Source organism: Microplitis mediator, chromosome 10 (assembly GCF_029852145.1).
Source record: "Microplitis mediator isolate UGA2020A chromosome 10, iyMicMedi2.1, whole genome shotgun sequence".
NCBI lineage: Eukaryota > Metazoa > Arthropoda > Insecta > Hymenoptera > Braconidae > Microplitis > Microplitis mediator.
This window is the reverse complement of record NC_079978.1, coordinates 17,151,667-17,169,289: the sequence shown is the minus strand read 5'-3', so window position 1 is coordinate 17,169,289 and position 17,623 is coordinate 17,151,667. Positions and strand designations below refer to the sequence as shown.

General features: G+C 30.0%; 1 protein-coding gene across 4 annotated transcripts; it reads right to left on the bottom strand.

Annotated features, from left to right (window-relative positions):
- Positions 1-1,059: 1,059 nt before the first annotated feature.
- LOC130676153 (uncharacterized) lies at positions 1,060-16,437 on the bottom strand. Of its 4 annotated transcripts, none has more exons than XM_057482181.1 (8): positions 7,383-7,699; positions 7,170-7,275; positions 6,400-6,585; positions 6,171-6,294; positions 5,891-6,059; positions 2,985-3,189; positions 1,578-1,751; positions 1,060-1,301 (listed from the first exon to the last, which is right to left on the bottom strand). In XM_057482181.1, exons 2-8 carry the CDS (start codon positions 7,207-7,209, stop codon positions 1,108-1,110), a joined length of 1,092 nt encoding a protein of 363 aa, XP_057338164.1. In that variant the 5' UTR covers positions 7,210-7,275; positions 7,383-7,699; the 3' UTR covers positions 1,060-1,107. The 4 variants fall into 4 exon arrangements, with proteins under 4 accessions (XP_057338164.1, XP_057338163.1, XP_057338162.1 ...); XM_057482180.1 differs by having other exon boundaries at positions 7,170-7,286; positions 7,383-7,698; XM_057482179.1 differs by lacking the exons at positions 7,170-7,275; positions 7,383-7,699 and adding an exon at positions 15,752-16,437.
- Positions 16,438-17,623: the final 1,186 nt, after the last annotated feature.

The following is a 17,623-nucleotide window of genomic DNA, read 5'->3' as shown; positions in this document are numbered from 1 at the left end:
ATTCAAGTGAAAAGGAGGGAAATAGGTGCGCACTCGTCGTCTTGTGCGTTTTTCGCGCAAGTCTATGTCAAGACTCTGGGCCAATAATCTGGTCAAATTCTGGTCACAGACTAGCCCAAGTCTGCCGCCAGTCTGAATAAAGAATCTTGATCAAGTGCCTTGGTCGAGAATTGTCCAATTCTTTACAAAGTGCTTCTCCAATTGGAGATACTTAAGTATCTTGCCAAAGAATCTTGCCCAATTCCATTGCTACTAGGGTGTAATTTTAGAAATTTCTTAAAGTAATAAAATTACTACAGTTTTAAGCAGGAAATTTTACAGTTTAAATCGACAATATCGAGTTTGAAACTGTAATATTTGTTATTTCTGTAAAATTTACTGATAAAAAATGTAATTTTTACAGTTTCAGACTCGGAGCGCTTTACTACTATACGAAACTGTAATTTTTCAACTGCTCTTTTTTCCGTTAATCGAATCGAATCAAATAGTTAGATTAGAATAGTTCGAAAGGCTCGAATAGTTCGAAAGATTCGAATAGTTCGAAATTTTTCCGAATCTTCGATAAATAATATTATCGCATCTGAGAAGTTTAGTATTTATGGCTTTATTAAATTGAAAAACTATTATATTATTATATTTGTACCTGAAAATAGTCCATATGATCATAAATTCAATGAACGTGAAATTTAAAAAAGTTCGAATCTTTCGAACTATTCGAATCCTTCGAACCATTCGAATTATTCGAATATTTCAAACTATTCGAACATTTCGAATCTTCGAGGCGAATTTCGAATCGAACAATTCGATTCGCCTCGAATAATACGAAGTTTCGAGTATTCGCACACCCCTAATAAAAATATAGATTGGAGATCTCATGCGATATATTAAAGGCTTTTTGTTACAGATATTCGCTAAAAATAGGAATGTAATGGAATAATTAAAAACTACAAAAATTTAAAAACAATGTTTCATTTTATAATTATTATTATTTTTACATAATTGTGATAAGTAATAAATGACAATACTAATTTACTATTTTACTTATATTGTTAATAATTCATTTTTAAAAATGATCATAATCGTTAATATTGTTTGTATTTAAAAAAATTAAAAATTTAGATTACAGGTTAATAATTTTACCTGTGCCGTATTGGTCAATAACATAATAATTTGATTATTATATTTAGTTATTTGGAGTGCATTATTCAATATTTTGGTCTTTATTACTTTTTTTTCAAGATCATCGAAATTTAAATCTTGCAAATCCTGTAGTTTTTTTAATTTGAAAATTATTAGTTCAGCTGAAAATATAACAAATATGAAATTTAGAAATTATATAAAATTATAATATAAGTAAGAAATGAATGAGCTAAAATAGACCACTTGAATAGATAAATTGGTCTAATAATTTGCAAGAAAAAAAAGCAGACAACTGATTCCAAAAATATTATTATATACATAAAACTATTGTGGGTCTATTATTTCTCATACTTCTGGTCAAATTCATGCTAGTAAAAATTTATAATCAAATTATCTTATCATATCATAGTATTGAGACTATATTAATAAATAATTACCTTTTGTTGTACCTACAAAAAGATAATTCAAATATAAGGTCATGGATAAAATTCCCTCATCATTCGATACAATGGTTTCTGGTATAGTATAGTGTTTAGTTGTTGCAATATGTTTATTACGTTCGTCGAAATGTGATATTTGAACGATAAATTCTTTTGCTCTGAAGAAACGCACTGCAAAATAGTTACAAGGTGTATATTTAATTAGACTGATTCAAAGCAATCAACTATTTTTTTTTTTTTTTTTCAAGGACATACTCTCAAAAGTTTCAGTATACTGAAATCCTATACACGGAAAGAAAATTATGGGAAGTTTTGCTATGCATTATGGGAATAGTTCACATAATGGTATAGGAATTGTACCCATACTATGATAGGGGTGCTTCCTATATATTATGGGATTCATCCCTATAATAGTATGGGTAAAATTCCTATAACATTATGGGAACCATTTCAATAATATTATGGGAACTATTCCCATATCATTATTGGAACCATTCCCATAATGGTATGGGAATCATTCCCATACTATTATGGGAACTATTCCCATAATGGTATGGGAACTATTCCTATAATATTATGGGAACTATTCCTACAATGTTATGGGGATCATTCCCATAATATCATAAAAATTTTTTTTTGCAAAATAGTGTAGAAATTTCCATCATGATATGGAGAGATTCAAATAATGTGTCTTCGACGCTACATTTATTGAAAAAAAAATGTTTTTGTCAAATGTAAATTTTTTTTTCAATGTTTCAATTTTTGTTTTTATATTTAATAATATTTCTGTGTATTATAGAAGTGATTTCCACACTTTTCTTTAAATTAATTTTTTTATGATAGTAGGGGAACTATTCCCATAATATTATAGGAATGGTTCCTATAATGGTATGGGAACTATATTCCCATAATATTATGAGAATAGTTCCCATAATGGTATAGAAATAGTTCCTATAATGTTATGGGAATGGTCCCTATAATTTCTGGGAATGGTTTCTATAATTTATAGGAATAGTTCCCATATATTATGGGAATGATTCCCATAATATTATAGAAAGTATTCCTATAAATTATAGGAACCATTCCTATAATTAGAGGAACCATTCCCATAACGTTATGGGTATCATTCCCATAATTATAGGAACTATTCCTATAATTATGGGAAACATTCCTATAATTATAGGAACTGCTCCCATAATTTATGGTCGTAATTCCTATGTTGGTATAGGAAAAAATTTCACAAAATTATGGGAACAGTTTCCATAATTTTCTTTCCGCGTAGGAAAAAAAAAACTTCTTTTATCCTACTGAAACTTTTGAGAGTATGTCCTTGAAAAAAAAAAAATAGTTGATTTTATTGAATCGGTCTAAGAGATATATAATATACACAATTAAGTTACATACTCTTGTTGGCACCTATTACGACATTCATACATGGAATGGTAACTTCATAATCCTGATTCGCTTCCCGCCTATACGAAAAACGTGCAGTATGGGTTCGATCATGAGCATTAATTTTCACTGGTAAGCTTTGCGATTGTGGAATTTTAACAATTGTTGTTAGTAACATAGGTTGTTTTGGTATTGAAAATTTATAAACTACCATTATCTGCAAAACAAAAATAAAATAAAAGTAATTGAATTTATAAACAAATTCACAATTTATTTTTTAATTAAAATATACTAAATATATTTATCATGGTAAATCATGGTGGATGCATCCTAGCGGATCCGATTACGGTAAGTTACTGTATTTTACCGCAAAATACCGTTATTTGCCGCACTGTAAAATACTGTATTTTTCGGTAATTTACGAAGATTCTTCTTAATATCGTAAATTACCGTAATTAGTATATAATGCGGATCCGCTGGGGCAGTATCTATTATCAATTATTATCATTCCAACGCGAGTTTATCAACAGAATGGAAGTTCAGTTTCTTAAATTTGTTAGAATTTTTTTCTCAAATTTAAAAAAAAAATAGACACAAAGTGTAATGGACAGATCCTGCACGGAAAGAATTTCGGTATGAATATTGCCATATTGTTTATTCCAAAAATTACTCTAAATTGGGTAATCTTGGGCCATTACGACTTTTTACTTTCGAATTACGAAATTTTACTCTTTCAATGAGTAAAAATCAATCAGATTAATTTTTACTCACAATTACGAGTAAAAATTACACCCAGCGGCTGTCTAAATAAATTCTCTCTAATTTAATTTTAACTCGTAGATTATGATAAAAATTTGATGATTCAATTTATAAAATTTTTATTGAATTACAATAAAAATTACAATTAATAGGCTGAAATTTTCATAAAAATCTAAAAATCATCTAATTGCTTTAGAATATGACTTGAAATAAATATTTTGAAAAATAAAAAAAAAAAAATTACTCTTATTGTGTTGAAAAATAAAAGATACAAATTTTTTTTTAATTTTAAAATAAATATTAAGTTATAGAGAGATACAGAGATCGTCTTTTTTTCCAAGCCTACGTTTGTGTGCGTACCATGTAAGTTGTCGCGATCAAAATAAAAGGCATTTAATTGAAGCCGATATTAACCGAAGATTAACGGAAACTACTGAAATATTACTCTGCAGTTTAGAGTAAAAATTACTTCCACAGATAAGAAAATTTATTTGAGTTATAAGCAGTTTTTCATCAAAAAGTTAATGGGTTTAAAAGAATGTTATATTGGGGAGTAAAAATTAATCGCATGGAGTAAAAATTAATAGATTAAGATGAGATATTCACAATAATCGATTAAATATAAGACTTTTAGAAAACTATTCAGTAGAAGAGTAAAAAATGGTCTAGCAACGTTAATATTTAAACAAAAAATATTAAATTTAAAACAAAAAATACCAATTTTTTGCAACGCCCCAGGATTACTCGAAATTACAGAGTAATTTTTATCAAAAAATTCTTTCCGTGTAGTGATATTAATATTTCAACGGAAAATATTAGAAATTAAAAAAAAAAATCTGGGCGTCGGTTGACCCTGCGGGCCAGCCCCAAAACTTCCCGCTGTTTTCGAGCTCAAGGAGCTTGAAAACATCACTGTGAATATATTTTCGAGCTCGAAAATGCTATTACGTGGAATCATTTTTTTATGAGCTTTTCAAGCTCTAACAAGCTACGTTTTATGCTAGAGTTTTAAAAGTTAAGAATCGAAAATCATTAATGAAGAAGCGGCTTTTAAATTTTTATTATCGATTATGTTAGGCAGAAATCAATGTCAGTGATCGAAATCAAGATTTGAACGAGTTTTGACTTAGGTCAGAGCAATAATATATGGAATATCCGAGAAAAACATTGAAGACTGGATTTTTTCAATTTTTTGCTGACAATATGTATAAAACTAAGGAACAACTTATATGACATTATCTGATGATCGGAAGAGACTATATTGAGAAAGAGTTGGTATGATTTCAGACACGTTTTAGCACATTATATTTTGATTTATCCGGAAAAAATAACATAAAATGTTATTTCTTTTAACTTTTCAGCGCCGATATCTTTTGAACTAATCAACCGATTTTGACGTTTGAGGTGGCATTCGGCGCGTTTTATTGAGTTCTAGAGCTGATTAGATTTTGAAATTGATCGGATGAGTCACTTCAAAGAAAATAGAAAAAACCGTTTTTTATCATTTCTTTCGCCAACGATATCTCTCGAACAAATTAACCGATTGAGATGGTTGAGGTGGCATTCGACGCGGCTTATAAAGTTCTAGCGCTGATTAGATTTTTAAGTCGATCGTACAAGGCATTTCTGAGAAATCACTAAAACACTAAAAACAACAATTTTTTTTTTTTCATAATTCGCCAATATTTTCGAGTCTACTTGATCAAATGATCTGAAATTTTCAGGAAAGTGGAGGGCCAACAAGCTCTTGGGATTGCCACCTCAACCATCCAAATCGATTCATTAGTTAAAAAGTTACAAAGAGTTTACACACACACACACACACACACACACACACACACACACACACACACACACACACATACATACATACATACATACACTCGGGCATCATTCTGAAAATAGTCAGAATAGCTTCCTAGGACCTCAAAACGTCGACATCTGATGAAAACTCAACTTTCGAAAATCGGGGTGAAAACAATAACTTCCCAATTTTTCGAAAATCGTCGATTTTCTTAGCGGGAAGTTAAAAAATGTCAATTTTTCGGAATAGCCCAGAGTTACTCGAAATTACAAAGTAATTTTCTTAAGAAAATTCTTTCTGTGTGAAAGTTAATTTCAAGGAAAACAATTTACATCATAATTATAACTATACATACTTTTGTCTCCTCTGCATGAAAGTCAACAAATTGAGTCCAATCAAATAACTCATAACGAATTATTAATATTTCTGTTGTAGTTATTTCATTTCCAACGTAATCTAATTTGATGACGTTCATTTTTTTACTTGACGTATTTATAATGTAAAAATATTCATCAGTTCCTCGTCTTATTATAAAACATAAAACAATAAAAATTCAGAATTAAATAAATTAAATAATAAATTTGATCAGTATCGTTTAATAAATTTATAACTCTATAAGCTTTCATATTTATTACCGTAAATTTAATGATTTTAGTGAATCTTGAAAAAAAATAGGTGTTGGAATTTTGGTTTTTTCCTCAACGTCCCAAAATAAAAGTCGATTGCGAAAATATACAACATAAATTAGTTTTCCCGTACCTACAAAATTTTATTAAATTAAATTTCGATAAATTTATCAAAAAACACAAAATAAAACTTTATATTTATGAGTAATTAAATGGTAAATAAATTTTATTGATTCACCGGTTATCCAAAGTTTCACTTCAATGAATTTCAATGAAGTTGTATCTTGAATCTCACGATCATCGAATACAATATTACGATCAAGATATTCGTTAAAATAAAATGCATGTGATAAGTGGATGCCTTCATCAATCTTATATAACCAGTTTAAACCAATACGAGTTAGTCCCACAGCAATATAACCAGCTAAAACAATTTATTTGAAAATCTTTTAATAAAGCTATACGGCAAATAAAGCTCAGCAATAGTATATTGTGTGACAAGGGATGAAACAAGACGATTCCAGACTAGGGTGAAGTTGGCTGCTCGAGCCGTAGACGAGGGCTGACATCAACCGCAGTCTGAAATCCCGTTTCATCCTTAGTCAAATGATTATCTGCATCGGAACTTCAAGATTTAGTGTCAGCAGCCAGTAAGAAACGTGTCAATTTCAAGCCAGTAATGCGGAAAACTGTCAGCGAATGAGAAATATCTGATTTACAGTCACTTATTAAATAGTAAGTAAGACAAAAATATTATTTTCACTCATTTTTTAGTAATTTTATTTGGTTAATTGAAACTGTCACTTAAAAAATGAAATGACTAATCGGAAGTGACAAGCAAAAAAATGGGAATAATGAGGCTGCACATTAAATATAACTAACACCGGGCAGAAACAATTGTGTTTCTTCCCAAGGAATGAAACACGGATGTTTCTGCCCGCTATAAGCATGCAGGTATTTGTGCCACGAAAAAAATTTTTTATGACTATACAAGATATGATAACTTACGGTAACGGAATTCTGCCTTAATATAAGGATAACGAAGCATTTGTTGGGATTACAATGTTTTTGTAATGCTAGCAAATTCTTCGTTGGGCCAAGCAATGTTTTGTAACTGAAACAAAACTGTTGTGTTCCAATAAAAAACTGATTTGTTGAAGTAACAGAATGAATTTGTAGCATTAACAAAAATTTTTGTAATCATAAGCTAAGATTACTTACGGTAGCAAATGCCGGCTTTAAAATACGACGATATTCTTATAATAAAAATCGTGTGTTCTCATAAAAAATCAACTTCTTAATAACAACACAAATTCATTTGATACTATAACAAATTGATTTATTACCGTAAGCTAATCATGTTTGTCATTATAACAAAATCTTTCGCTATTCCGTCTTTTGTTATCAGGACGAAATTCGTTTTTTCCGTGTGAATTAAGAATTTGCTAGCAATTATTTACAATTGGCTTGAAATTAACTTGTTTCGACTAGCTGTAGAGACACTGAAACTTCAAGTTTTGTCGCTGGTATCATGAAAAAATTTTTGCATGACTAAGCAATCTAGAAACGACTAAAAATTACGGGAGTTTTCGCTTACATTATAAGTAAAAATTACTGAATCATAATAGTATATTACACCAATGTAGTTGCCTACCCGAGCCGAAGGCGAGGGTGGCAAACACACGGATTGGTACGTCCTACCTTCCTCCGTGGTGTGTGTACGATTTTTCACCCCACCTGCACATAAAAGTTTAAATTTCGCTCTCTGTTTGTAAGAAGAATGGCGTATGCGCTAATTTTTATCATTTGTTTTCTCATAGAAGAAAAGAACGATTTTCTTCCCTATAAACAGGGCGAGAATTTAAACTTTCAGTGGAGGTATGGTGAAAAAAAATTATCATTATAAGTAAAAATTACAAGGATTAGATAATTTTTACTTGCGCGGTATATAAAAAATCACTATATTTTCTAATCATTTATAGTTTGCTAGTCATCTATTAATTCTTACTTAAGTTTTTTTTTGTATTATAAATTTATGATCGAATGAGTAACAGCTGAGCATTAAAACCGTAATGATTAGATTAAAAAAACGTATCTTACCTAACAAATCAAAAGAACATTTTATGTCATCAAAATTTATATCACGAGAAAGTTCTGCAGGAAAATTCGTAAAACCATCCAAATAAATTCGGCCTGCATCAATTGTTTTACGCCATTTGCTGTACAATATAAATATATTGCACGACTCATGATGCGAAGCATCTGAGATGTGCTTTACGATCGAAAAATTTTTTTCAACTCTTTTTCTTTTAAGTGCTTGTAATTACCACTTTTTAACGAGGGATATCGTAGTTTAATTAATTGATTCTTCCATGGTTTTATTTCGTTCGTTGAACATTTGTCCCTCCACTTTGTCATATCACTAATGATAGCTCTCCAATTACTATTTACGTCACGTAGCGTCTGACGATCCTTTCGATCAAGATTAGAAAATATTTTTCTTTTCATTTCATTTGGCAACTCACTAAAGCTCATTGTTAATTTTACTGTATGTACTATTATTGAGAATAAAAAACAAAAAGTTTTAAATTTAATCAATTTAAATATGACGAACGTGAATTATTTTCGTTGATATTTTTTTTTTTTGTTACTTAGATCAATGACTTGATCAAACGACAATTTTTTAATTAATGGATATGAGACATTTTCGATTTCTATATATAGAAGAATATCTAAATGAATCATAAAAATCGAGAAATATTTCCTCGTCATTGATTTTATCACCGATGCAAGTCGAGGTATTTCTAATTTATACTCGTATCTTCTATGCATGATGTATAGTATTTTTGACAAATTTTTTAGTAAACCGTTTAGCAGCTACTTCAACTCGCATTTTAATTTGTAAAATATCATTATAATAAGGACTAGATCTTGTGTTTTTTATGGTCATCTGGTTTTGATGTCAATTCTTCGTCAGAATCGTTGAAATTATCAGAACCATTGTTGCCTTGGTCAGAATTTTTTCTTTGGTGGTTTTGTACTTTCAACAGCTGGTTCATCGCTTCGAAGAACTCTTCATTTTTCCTTGGATATATTATAATGATAAATACATATTCAAACGTCTTCTTTAAAGTTTGATAGTCACTGCAATGGACTAAGACAGCCATCAACTCCAAACAGAAACTGATTAACGACTTGTCAACTTTTTTTTTCTGCAAAGCTCTAGAAACCATCTTCATTACATGAGGATAACAAAATTAAAGTGGTATGATGCAGTCATCTAATGGTTTTTTGCATAGAATTGAGTCATAGGTCAGTTTTAAATACTCTCGAACAGACAAATTATTTCAGTCAGCCATTACTGCATTTATTCAGCCCAGCACCAATCAGTGACGACTGCTTTAAACGGTGGCCACTTTACTTTATTTGAGCAGCATAAAGCTTTAAAATGAGCTAGAAATTTGCCAATATTTTCAGCAGTTTGATTATTTGTAACCATTTCTAGTACTGGGTATATTCGATGTTTAATATTCACAACCCCTGCGTGGTAATTTATTCTTTTTGACCCTTTAAACGGCTTTGTACGACCGATCCGGTGGAATCGAAATAAAGGATTAAATCGGTATGTTGTTTTAACATTTCTATTTGGTCGAAGATCCCCAAATAAATAACAAACGGTGTTGTAAACTGCTGAATATATGGGTGGTTGAAATTTGTTTCAGATAGTCGTAAAGTTATGTCTGCACAATCATCTCGATGACGAGTATTCTCACAGATAATCTCAGAGCGAGATTTCTGGAGAACTTCTAGAGAATGAGTGAACTAAAAATTTTTATCAGTTCGAGCAAGATCGACATCCATGTCAACTGATTCTTAATGAATAGTGTCAGGTTTTGCAAATCTCAAACGTTTTTTTATGGCTTGACGACGGGTTTTACTAAGTGTAAAAGCAAACCCTTGTGGAAAAATTTCTCTGTAGGAACTGAAAATAATTATTTATAAGTCTGAATAACAGTTCTTAAATTTTTACTTTTTCTTAAAAAGTTTGAAAAAGTCTTATAAACTCGGAATAACTTTTAATTTGACGTATAAAGTCAGAGTAATTCCAAGATTTCGGACTCTTTCAGAAGAGTTATTCTGAGTTAATAGAACTCTCAGTAGAAAATTTGTGCAGCTGTCAAAAGAGTCATTTAGAGTTTTTTAGAAAAATAATTAATTTCCTTAACACGTATTTTTTTTGTACTTTGACAAAAATTGTTCAAGAAAACATTAATGTCAGAGTAATACAAGATACCCCTGTATTACTATCAAAAATGGATTATCATCTCTGCTAACATTCAGCGAGTAACGCATTCCTTGAATGCTTCAAGATCTGAATTTATAACTTCTGAAATAAGTATCTTACCAGGGACACAATTTTTATAAAAAACTCTAGATACATATTTTTGAATATATAAACTTTGATTTAATAAAAAAATTTAAAGAATTTATAAAAAGAAAATAAATTTCCTGACATTTTTAAATTTTGAGTTTTCTACTATACTTTGTAGTATGAAATGAATGAATAATAATTGGTTTTTCAATATATTAGATATTAACAAGATAATTGTTTCTGTTAGAAAACTTGAGCGGATAACCGATCCCGTGAATGCTTCAAGCTGGCGAATATAACAACTCTGGAATAAGTATCTCACCAGGGACACCACAAATGGTGGGCGCGATCTAGTGGCGAACACCGAACTACTTCCGCTGCTGCTGCCTAGCACACCATAACTTTTAAATCAATAATCATTAAGTTCAAATATATATTTATTAACCTCGAACAGATACTTAGTTCTCAAAAAATAAATTTGATGTTTTCATATGATATATGAATGGTCAGAGAAACTTAAACGGAAAGTACACTTAAATTGAAAAAATATTATTCGCAGATAGATTCGAGTCGAAAAAAAAATATAATTGATTAAAACCGGAAGTTATCTTGTGCATTCTAGACCACACTAATGAAATTTCTGATAGAGTGAGAATGTGATGCATTGGACTTTGGATTTTTGTATTCCAGACTCTCATAAAAAAACTAGATTCTCTTTTTTATTCTTTTAATGTTCGTTATTTGTCGTACAATCGTTCGTTTCGAAACGGAGAAAATTGTTGGCTCAAAACCTACCAATTTTTTATTATGCTGTGGACCAAACTTGAAACAGGAAGGGAAGCATCCAAAAAATTATTATGTTCATACGAAAAATTATTATGCCACATCACAGTTATTATAATGTATAAAAGTAATTGTTACTAAATCATATCGATAAGTTTTTCGCGTCTAGTAAGTATTACAGCATATTAATTTTTCGTATGAGCATAATAATTTTTTGGATGCTTCCCTTCCTGTTTTAAGTTTGATCCACAGCATAATAAAAATTGGTAGGTTTCGAGCCAACATTTTTCTCCATGGATATTTATCCGTCGATATCGAGTTGGACAAATAATCGGCAATGAATAAGTTGTCTAATGTATTAAAAATACCATACTTATTCGAATAAACTTAGATTTATACCTCCATGGATAGAAAATATGTAATTAGTAGTAATTCAATTTTTGAAATTTATTAATTTAATAAGTATCAGGTCGGTCTCTGATTATTTAATATTTGAAAACTGGCAAAGCCATCTGACTAGCAGGCAGAGACGTAAGACAGAAAAAAAAATATTTAAAATAACGTGATAAATGACAGTAAAATAAATTGTATTCATCAACAGAGAAATCAGCTAACACAAGTCGTCAACCAGGCAGCTAAGCCATCGGCCCTGTGAGTTTCGCTTTGGCATTCATTATCAGAGGGTCGATGTTCCGGGATTTTGTATGCCGCAGAACTCGGGTTGACCGGCGAAAGCTGATCCTCGAGTATCAGTTCTACGGTCACTTGAAAGGTAATTGAAAATGATTAAACACTTGAAATAGAGTCTTGGAGACATCGAATGAAATAATGAAATTTATTTTCTAGACGTCATCGTTCAAGAAAAAAGGCTGGCACCGGAAGACATTAAGAAGAGGACAGGAGCGTGGCTGTCAGGGTGAAGACGAGAAGAACAAAGGAGCACTGGATTATTTCGCAATGATGAAAATAATATAAACTTTTCAACTCTGGAGAGTTATTCTTACTTCAACGGTAATTAGTAAATATTGTAGTAACTACACTGAGAAAAAAATTTTCTCCTGATAACTAAATTTTAGTTATGACAAGAAAATGATTTGATTGCCCATTGCCAATCATATATTCGGTTGAATCTAATGAATACAATGAAATGTATAAGTGATCATTATAGAGAATGAGTTATTGATAATAATTGAATATTATTTTGAAATGACAGAATATTTATTCAATAGTTCAATGCACAATTAGAAAAATAATTTATTTCTTAATTATTTATTATTTCTTAAATAATTTATTATTTAAACATGTTAGATAATAAATCATCTGAGTGGAATCTAAAAAAGTAATTAAAAACATTTTGCACGCCTCGGACGCGATAGCGGGAGAGGTTGTGCTCTATAATCGACTTGTCGTGAAAACGGGATTTTCCTACCTTTAATCATTTCTGCTAATTTCATAATTCGCCTCTGTGGAAAAAAAAGTACACCAATGTCTAAAGCAATTTCTAAAGAATAATTTGGATTTAATTAAAAATTTCATTAAGCTACACTATAATAAGAAAAAAAATTATTTAACATGAGACTAGTTGGACGTCAATTGGGATGTCCGTGTGTGAGCAAGATATCTCTCGAAAAACTCAATTAACTAGTCCAATTTTTTTTTCAATAGCTTCAGATTTTAGTAGAATAGAAGCCTTTTGAATATTACTACTGTAGTCCTTCTCGTTCATTTATTATCAATTAAAAACTGAAAACTGATTATGTTTACTAATGCTTAATCCGCCATTTTTCCCCCACAAATATAAGTAGGCATGATTATCATGAAACTTTGCTGATATTATAAGGCTCCACTTTACCATCAGATAAATTTTTTTTTTTTTCTTATATCGTGTGACAAGTCGACTTGCCAACTGTTATCTAATTAACTAAATTTAAAAAAAAAAAATAAGGAAAGTCTAGATGTTTATTAAAAAATTTTGTAATAAAGAAAAAACATTAATAATTAATTTTATTATAATATGAGCGTTCGAGGCGTGCACTTTTGGATTTTCCAAATTTTTTCTAATTTTATATGTGTGCAATTATTTTTTTTTCTAATTAAATTCTAGAAAAATACATTTGAGAATTTTTAATTGTCCGCTAACTTCAGGATCATATATTTTTTTTTAATTTTTTATTCGAAGATAATTTTTATTTTTTAAAATTAGAAAGTGATATTTTGAATTAAATTTTTGATTTTTATTCTGCATTCATTAAAAAATTTTATAAAAATTTAATTTGGAAAAATGAACTAAGTGTAAGTGTAGTAGACATCCGACAATTTTTTAATTACATCTAAAAAAATTATATAATTAAAGTAATGAAATTTTTAAAAAAATCATCTACTGAATTTCGAATTGTCTAAATATGAATTTTTTTTTTTATTTTGTAAACATTTTAATTTATTATTCCAAAGTTTTAAAAATTGTCAGATGTTCGCTAACTTTACTGTCATAAAAATTAATTATTACTCTTAAAATAAAATTACTTATATAAAATAATTAATTATATTAAAATCAAAACAAAAAGAGGATTTCGTTTTATTAATGTTTTATTTTTCAAAAGACATGATTAAGTCTATGGTGCATTATCATTAACTTTAATTACATTAATATTTAATTTTTTACAAAAAATATATTAAACTTATTAAATAAAAAGTAAATTTTTAAAATATAATTTACTATTTCACTATTTACTATTTACATGAAATACTTAATATTTAATTTATGAAAATAATAAAACCTACAATAATATTTTACTATAAAAAATAACTGGATGATAAATAATTATGTACAAAAAATTAAAAACTTATTAAAACTACAAAAACTTACGTCTTTTAGCAGAACACAAAATACTGCCCATGTAGTAATTATTTTGACGCTTACGGCTGTGGTCCAGATCCGCTACAGTTGAGGGTACAAGTTGGCAGATACTTCCAATGGAATTATCCTGAACTTCTACATCAGGAGGTGAAGAAGTCGATGACCCATCTGACTCAGATTTTTTCTTCATCAGTCTATCACGATACTCGTGATAGCTGATTTTTCGTCGAATCCTTGGCTTCTCGACTTCAGGGTTACCGGAAACATTTTCTGGATCCGATGAACTGGGGGTCGTCGCTATCCGATTCACTGCACTCACTTTGACCGATGGATTTTTAAATAATCCCATCACCCAGTTTTTTATTCTGGGTGATATTTTATCTAAAACCGCTTTGAACTCCCTGTCCATCTTAATCAGCAAATCGAACGTCACTGTAGTATCGAGTAGCCAAAACCAAAGATTCCCGTCTATGACTTGAGGAATCTTCCACTGCGACGATTGGATGGTGAAATAAATACAGAATGACGCCACAACTGCCGGTTTATATTTCAGGCACATTGATGTCATCTGTAATGTATAATTAGCCATCTGCAGAAAAATCTTGCATAATTCCTTGCAAGCTTTTATTTCCCCACAGAATTTCTTGATGTAATGATGAGGGTGACTAACCCCCATCTTAAATCCAAGTGTTGCCAGAAGAAGTTGCTCATTTGAAGTTAGTGCCTTGACCTTCTCCTGGTTCTCGGCAAAAGTAGTGTCCAGTTGGTGAACTTCGTATTTGTTTAGGCAGACATGAAGAGCGCTGATGACCGCCTGCGATTTTTGTGGCTCTTCTTCCACCTTTGCCGCCAGAAAAATCGCCGCCGTGGCAATTTCATACCGGTGAAACTTGGCTAATGAATGGTGAATAAAGAATCTGTGCATGTACACAATGGCAGTATGTACACAGACTTCTGACAATTTTAGCCGCTTGCCCAAATCAGTTATTAGGTAAGCGGCTTGTTGTTTATGATCTAGCTCTTGCTCCGCGCTGATGCCATCCTTGGAACTTGGAGAGTTCTTCAACTCTTCATTGTTGAAATACCACTTTTAAGCCATTTTTGTTCACGATTTTTCACTGTCAATTTAACTTCACTGGAAACTTTCTTACTTTACACTGGAACAGCTTATGCACTTTGAAATAACACAATTTTGTTTTTTCCGTAACTTTTAAAATATTCTCAGACGAACTGTTGGGTATGGAGTTCGAGAATAAAGTGAGGAAATATTGACAAGACACTGAAATTTAAGGGATTTTATAACAAAAGAAATTGTCACGACAATGGGTATGGGGGCAATTAAAAAGTAATAGTTTGGGGCTGAAGAAATGTACCTGAGGTAATTAGGAAAAGGTAATTAGACTTATGACTCAAAATATTATGGTCATTAAGGTCTGCATATTCACGTGTGAACGTAATTACTATTCCTGTGAAAGACCAAATGGCAAATAATTAAGTTTATCATTAAATATTTATGCCGGAGTCTCAAATAATGGATTTAAAATTTTCTGAAAATTAAAGTATACGGGAATAAATTACCTGTGTACATTAAGAGGCGACAAATAACATAATGACGGTCATCAGTAAATAGTATCATTCTGAATAATAATTCTTTCATTTACAATTCAAACGTAAATAATTATAAAATAAATATTAAAATTTATTGTCTATACAGGAAAAATTAATTGCACGCCTCGAACGCGAAGCGGCGAGGTTGTGCTTTATAACGGACCTGTCAAGGTCACTTGACTTTTCCTCATTAAACTGTATATATTATTTTTATGTCACACTCACACGTTATAAAAAGCCCATCAACCTAAAGAGGAAACACTAATTAATAAGACTGATACTTTCATTAAGTTGTCCGATACGTATTATAATAAAAAAAAGTTCAATAAAAAATATGTATCGTGGACGTCAGTTAGTCTGTAGTCCAAAAAAAGTCTGTGGCACGGATATTCCGTGACAGCTTGACAAAATGACTATTTTTTTCTCACTGTCTTCAGAATTATGCAAAGAAGGTTCTTTTCGAAAATCACTACTGTAGACCCTCTCGTTTTTTTTTAAATAAATCATTTCTGTTAAAACCGGCACTATTCCATGTAAACAAACACACACTGCAGCCATTTTTTTATTTCATCGGGAATTTTTTTTTTCATCATCGAACTTTGCTGATATCATAAGGTTCTACTTTACCATCAAATACTTTTTTTTTTTTTATTTTTTTATTACCAACTGTCATAGAATTAACTAAATTAAAAAGCAAACGACGAATTTCTTTCTAGATATTTATTAAAAAATTTTGTAATTAAAAAGAAAATTAATCATTTATATCTTTCATTGTAACATGAGCGTTCGAGGTGTGCACTTTTGGATTTTCCAAATTTTTTAAAAGTCTTATATTTTTTTTTTTTTATCAAATTTATAAAATTTTTTTGACAATTCCACTCATGTGTTTAAACACTCATACTATTTTTAAATTTTTTTAAATTTAAAAATCATAATTAATCAACAGTTAAAAAAAAATAACATGAATATTTTTTTTAAATTTTAATAAATATAAAAAACTCCAAATAACACTTTTCACAGCTGCACAAATTTTCTACAGGAAGTTTTAATACACAAAAAAAATTCCTCTTCGGCAATTAAATTTGTTTTGTTAAATTCTGTTAAACTAAAATTGATTTGGGACAACTAAATTTTATTACGTTGACATGATCTCCCTGATTAAAAAAAATGATTAAAAAGTATTTAAAATGATTTGTTTTTTAATCATTTCAAATACTTTTTAATCCTTCAAATCGTTTCTAATCCTGTCTCTTATGGACATTTAACGTGTGAAATCCCCTGATTAAAAAAAATGATTAAAAAGTATTTAAAATGATTTGTTTTTTAATCATTTTAAATACTTTTTAATCCTTCAAATCATTTCTAATCCTGTCTCTTATGGACATTTAACGTGTGAAATCATTTTTAATCATTTTTTTTAATCAGGGCTATTTTCTCATTTTTAATAAATGATTTAATAGACTCTATTTGGTTGACATTAATAATTCTCTCTCTAAGATAATAATATGTACTAGTCAATTCGGTCTATTGATTTGTTCACGAGTTAAAAACACTCAAAGTTAAAAAAAAAATTTCCCGTGTTATTTAAATGGGAAATCGAATTTTTTCACGAGCTAAGCCGCTATTGGACTTAAACCCTTTAGCCCAGCGGCATAATTTTTTATTTTCTATATACTACCAGATTTTCTGGTATATCAGTAAAAATAAAATATAGCCTTAAAATGACACACCCTAATATATATATATATTTATTCTAAATGGATATATTTTTTTGTGTCTAACCCAGGTAGAAAAGAACAACTGGGCAAGGTTTGGACCAAGCCTTGGCCAAGCGTCACTAGG